This window comes from Haliotis rufescens, unplaced genomic scaffold (assembly GCF_023055435.1).
Source record: "Haliotis rufescens isolate VD_foot unplaced genomic scaffold, xgHalRufe1.0.p SCAF_6, whole genome shotgun sequence".
Lineage (NCBI taxonomy): Eukaryota > Metazoa > Mollusca > Gastropoda > Lepetellida > Haliotidae > Haliotis > Haliotis rufescens.
Window position 1 is genome coordinate 36448307 of NW_025964334.1, and position 4263 is coordinate 36452569.

General features: G+C 36.5%; 1 protein-coding gene across 1 annotated transcript; it reads left to right on the plus strand.

Annotated features, from left to right (window-relative positions):
- The first annotated feature begins 1995 nt into the window (after window positions 1–1995).
- LOC124126655 lies at window positions 1996–4263 on the plus strand. The gene is made up of 4 exons (XM_048386503.1): window positions 1996–2199; window positions 2737–2749; window positions 2981–3076; window positions 3902–4263. The coding sequence occupies exons 1-4, from the start codon at window positions 1996–1998 to the stop codon at window positions 4261–4263; spliced, it is 675 nt and encodes a 224-aa protein (XP_048242460.1).

The following is a 4263-nucleotide window of genomic DNA, read 5'->3' on the forward strand; positions in this document are numbered from 1 at the left end:
GTTAAACAAGAAAGAAACTAACAAATTTATAGACCTTTAACGCATTCTTTAGAGACGTCTTTTTTGTATGTACCTATCACTTTCTGTACATGACATCTAATTCTTGCAGTCATTACTGTAAACATATGAACATATTTTTTTATATATTTTGACAATATAAAAACAAAACAAATGTGCCTATTATGTTTATCATAAAACAAACGTTTCCACGCACCATGGAAGAAACACAAAACTAAATAATATTATGTTCAGAAAAAGGAATGCTTGGTTGAGTAAATCATATCGTACATAGGACAACATCTCGAAAGTGAGTGAGTATGGTTTTACGCCGCTTTTTTAGGAATATTCCAGCAATATCACGGCGGGTGCACCAGAAAATTACATTTTATATGTTTCTATTGATTATCGCCGTCAGTGATGTGTAAGATTAGAACGGCAACGCATGAGGAGAATCAGTTTCGATTATCTGTCGAACCGGATTCCATTGGGCCCAAGAGACAAAAGGAGTGATTAAAATTATATGAATAAATTAGTGAAAATCAGTGTTGACACCAGGTGTTCACGAAAGGGTAAGCATGTCCTGATCTACAAGTATTACTAAGATTAGTGAGTAAAGAGGTATGAAAACTCCGTGTGAATGTCATTAACATTATTGATAAAGCAGTTGTACGGGATAACCTCCTTTACGGGTAACTGAGTAAATACAGAATACTTATCTTTTATGTGTGTACATTGGTAAGAGTACGAGTAATACATTCAAAAACGTCACCGCGAGAGTATAATCAGTATAACAGATACCATAGGCGTAAAATACAAATACTGATGAAAATGATATGAACGGATATATGGAAATCAGTAATGACTCCCTGTTCGCGAAAGGGTAAGCATGTCCAACTCTACCACAAGGTGCCTAGGTTGATAAAGCAGCTGTACAGACTGATATACATGTTCTTTAACGTCAGCGGAGAAAAAGCGATAATACGTATATCCTATTTGTGTACATTGGCAATATTGACGAACATTAATGTTTTATGATGATGAATATAATTAAGAAATGGTCACTAAGTCTATTTGTTACCAATATTGTGTCACTGTATTTTTAACCAATGTGATGAACCCGCATGAACATAATATATCTATCTATCGTGTTATTTTAATTCTACACATACGTATGTGTATTTTATATACGAATTATTGCAGTAAAATTTAACAGAGGTCATAGTACCGATTAGTATATGCGTTATAAGTCTAAACCTGCTCAGATTTGAGTACACGTGCGTTTGTTTACAAATACGCCTGTCACGTGATTTGCAAATTTCAAAGGGTCAGATGGAAAAGCTAGGTCATGACCCAACGTGGTGAGGCCCAGGCAAGCTGGGTGCAAGAATATAGAGGGACAATAAGGACTGATTGCGCATTTGAGATGTGGCTTGACAGTGGATGCTTAACAAGCATGTGACATACCCTAGAATGTTATTTGTAAAATGTAGGACTTAACGGTCTGGGTCTTGCTTGTAGATGGTACACACAGTATGTTGCAAACATGTCACAAACTGTCACTCGCTAATAATGTAGGAGGTATTATGATCGATATTAACAAGTCCTTACACACGACCATGTAACTAACAATTGATGCAAGTTTGTCACAACAAAATATTAGTAACATGACCCTGTGCATGTTATATTTTAGCTATTTCCGGGGTCGGACCGAAGCGTCGTCTCGCCAGGATAATTATAGCATTTCAAAAGGCCACGAGTGTAGCGGACGAGTTTCTTGTCGTATACTACACTTGCACTAGGTTCTAAGTCTATTCTTATTAGTTCATTAGTTTAATTTCTGGATAACATAAATCATATTACGCAACGCTTTAGTGTCATAAGTTAATTCCCTTTCGGTATATGGTCTCTGGTTCAACATTCTCTGTATCTTCTCCATCGGATAATGTCATATGCTATTCTTTGTGTTTATTTGGGTATCAAGCGAGTAATTTAAACATGAGAACAAAAGGAATTCTGTCAGAGGACTGTCTTGGTGTGTGTCGCAAAGATAAACGGAGAACTGCCAAAGTCGTCATCAGTGGGATAATTCTCTTCAACACGTTTGTGGTTGGTTTTATTGCCGTCTTTGCCATCGTAGACAGTGCAATATCATCGCGCACACAGCAGGATCCTACAGCGTTGAATGTAGCCTTGGATAAGGTAAATATGAAGAAATCACGAGTCAGGTCATGACCTTTCATTGAACATTTTATTGATATACGGGGATGAAATCAGTTGCTTTTATATAACGTAAACAGTTTGAAATAACGAGTCAGAGAAATATGTGTGAAAGGGTAATTCAAAATGTATTTAAGATCCTTTAAACTCGGATGAGTTGTTGTCATGCAAGTATATACTATTTATGTTTGCGTTTCGTCCATATTACATATTCTACAAGATGCTTGCTTGCTTTATTGTTTCATTGTTCCAAATTTGAATGAACATAAATAATTTGAATGAGTATACCAATCCATATATTCTGCGGAATAAACATACACAACACATGTTAATGATGTTCGAGTATCAAAAGACAAAGAGTAATACAAAACAATGTCTGACTGATGCGGTGTTTAAAGTCTCTGCCACATTATTTTACATGATTTGTTGACAAATGTACTTACTGTGTTACACTTTGCACTTAAAACTTGTTACATTTATTGTCCACAGGCTTACAAGTAGGTGGAATTGATGAATCAGGAGCAGTCGCAAGGTACATGTCATGGCCTAATCCGGGCTTTTGCAATAGCATAGCATAGCATAGCATAGCATAGCATAGCATAGCATAGCATAGCATAGCATAGCATAGCATAGCATAGCATAGCATAGCATAGCATTGTCCGTTGTGTACCATACAGTCAAAACAGATAATCAAAATAATTTATTTTCAAACTCTATGATGGAACACTTTGATAACAATATGGATTTCTGTTGGTCTCTACAGAGAGTGACGCTGATGCTTCACCTGATCTACAGTTCCTCAGTCGACTGAAGCCAGTGTCACACTTCTCAGGGCTAGATTTCGACATAAGAACATCAGGTTTGTGTTCATACATGGCTAACTTTCAACATTATTATTACAACTTAAGATGCAACACTACTCTTACATAAAACTAGTAACGAAAAGACACGAAACACTATACATGTATAATAATAACATATTATCATCTCTTGATTCCGTATCAGATCAAAATTCGACGATTTCGGTTTAAGAATTCTTTACAAAAGCACCACCCCACGTCACCTGTGTACTTGGACAAAGAAAATATAATATCTTACACACAAAACTGAGATACATGTGCAGTCATTTGAATTATGATTCATATAGAACTTGTATAAAAGATCACCCGAACTGTACATGTTCAAATACATGCGAAAATGCATATCATTATCTCATGGAATGTACATTGTTTAGTCATCAGCGTGAAATTATAAAAATATATTGTTTATAACATACCTGTTGATGTACATCTACTGTTATACGGCAATGCAGATCATGTTGTTAAAGATAATGAAACTATATTCATATATGTACAACTGAAAAGAACATGTGTGAAGAACATTTTATGTCTCTTCTACAGTGTTATATGCATATATATATATTGAATTTGAAATTGTGAAATTTTGTAAATACCAGGGAGTAGGCAATCTAAGTTAGAAGAACTTGTCCCCCAATCCCGTTCACTTGTTGTGAATAAATATGTTAAAATCAAATTAATCATTCCTTACATAAATGTAATATACTGACTCAATAGTATCATTTCTCTTTTCGAAACTTACCATTACCCCGAAATATAATTAATTTCAGCCGTCATGTCTAAACTCTCTATCTGAACACTTCTACATTGACGTCCATATATTTAAGGACAAGACGGTCTCCTCACAGCCGTGCGATCCATCACGGTACCGGCAGCAGGAGTGTACCACATCACAAGTCATGTCAAGTTCTACGTCGAGGACAACAGGAAGGATGACAAGTCACTCCAAACATTCCAGCACCAGGTTGTCCGCTATAGCGCCTCCAGCCAGACACAGGTCGTGTTGTTTGAGAATGCTGTGACTGAGTGTAAAGAGGGCATCAACGACGGAGCTCACCTGGAGTACCCGAGTGATGCTGGTGGACTGGCTCAGTTAGATGCTGGAGATAATGTCATAGTGAGGGTGTCCCACTTACAGACACTGAAGCATGATCGCGACTGGCACTATGTTGATATACATATTGTATAA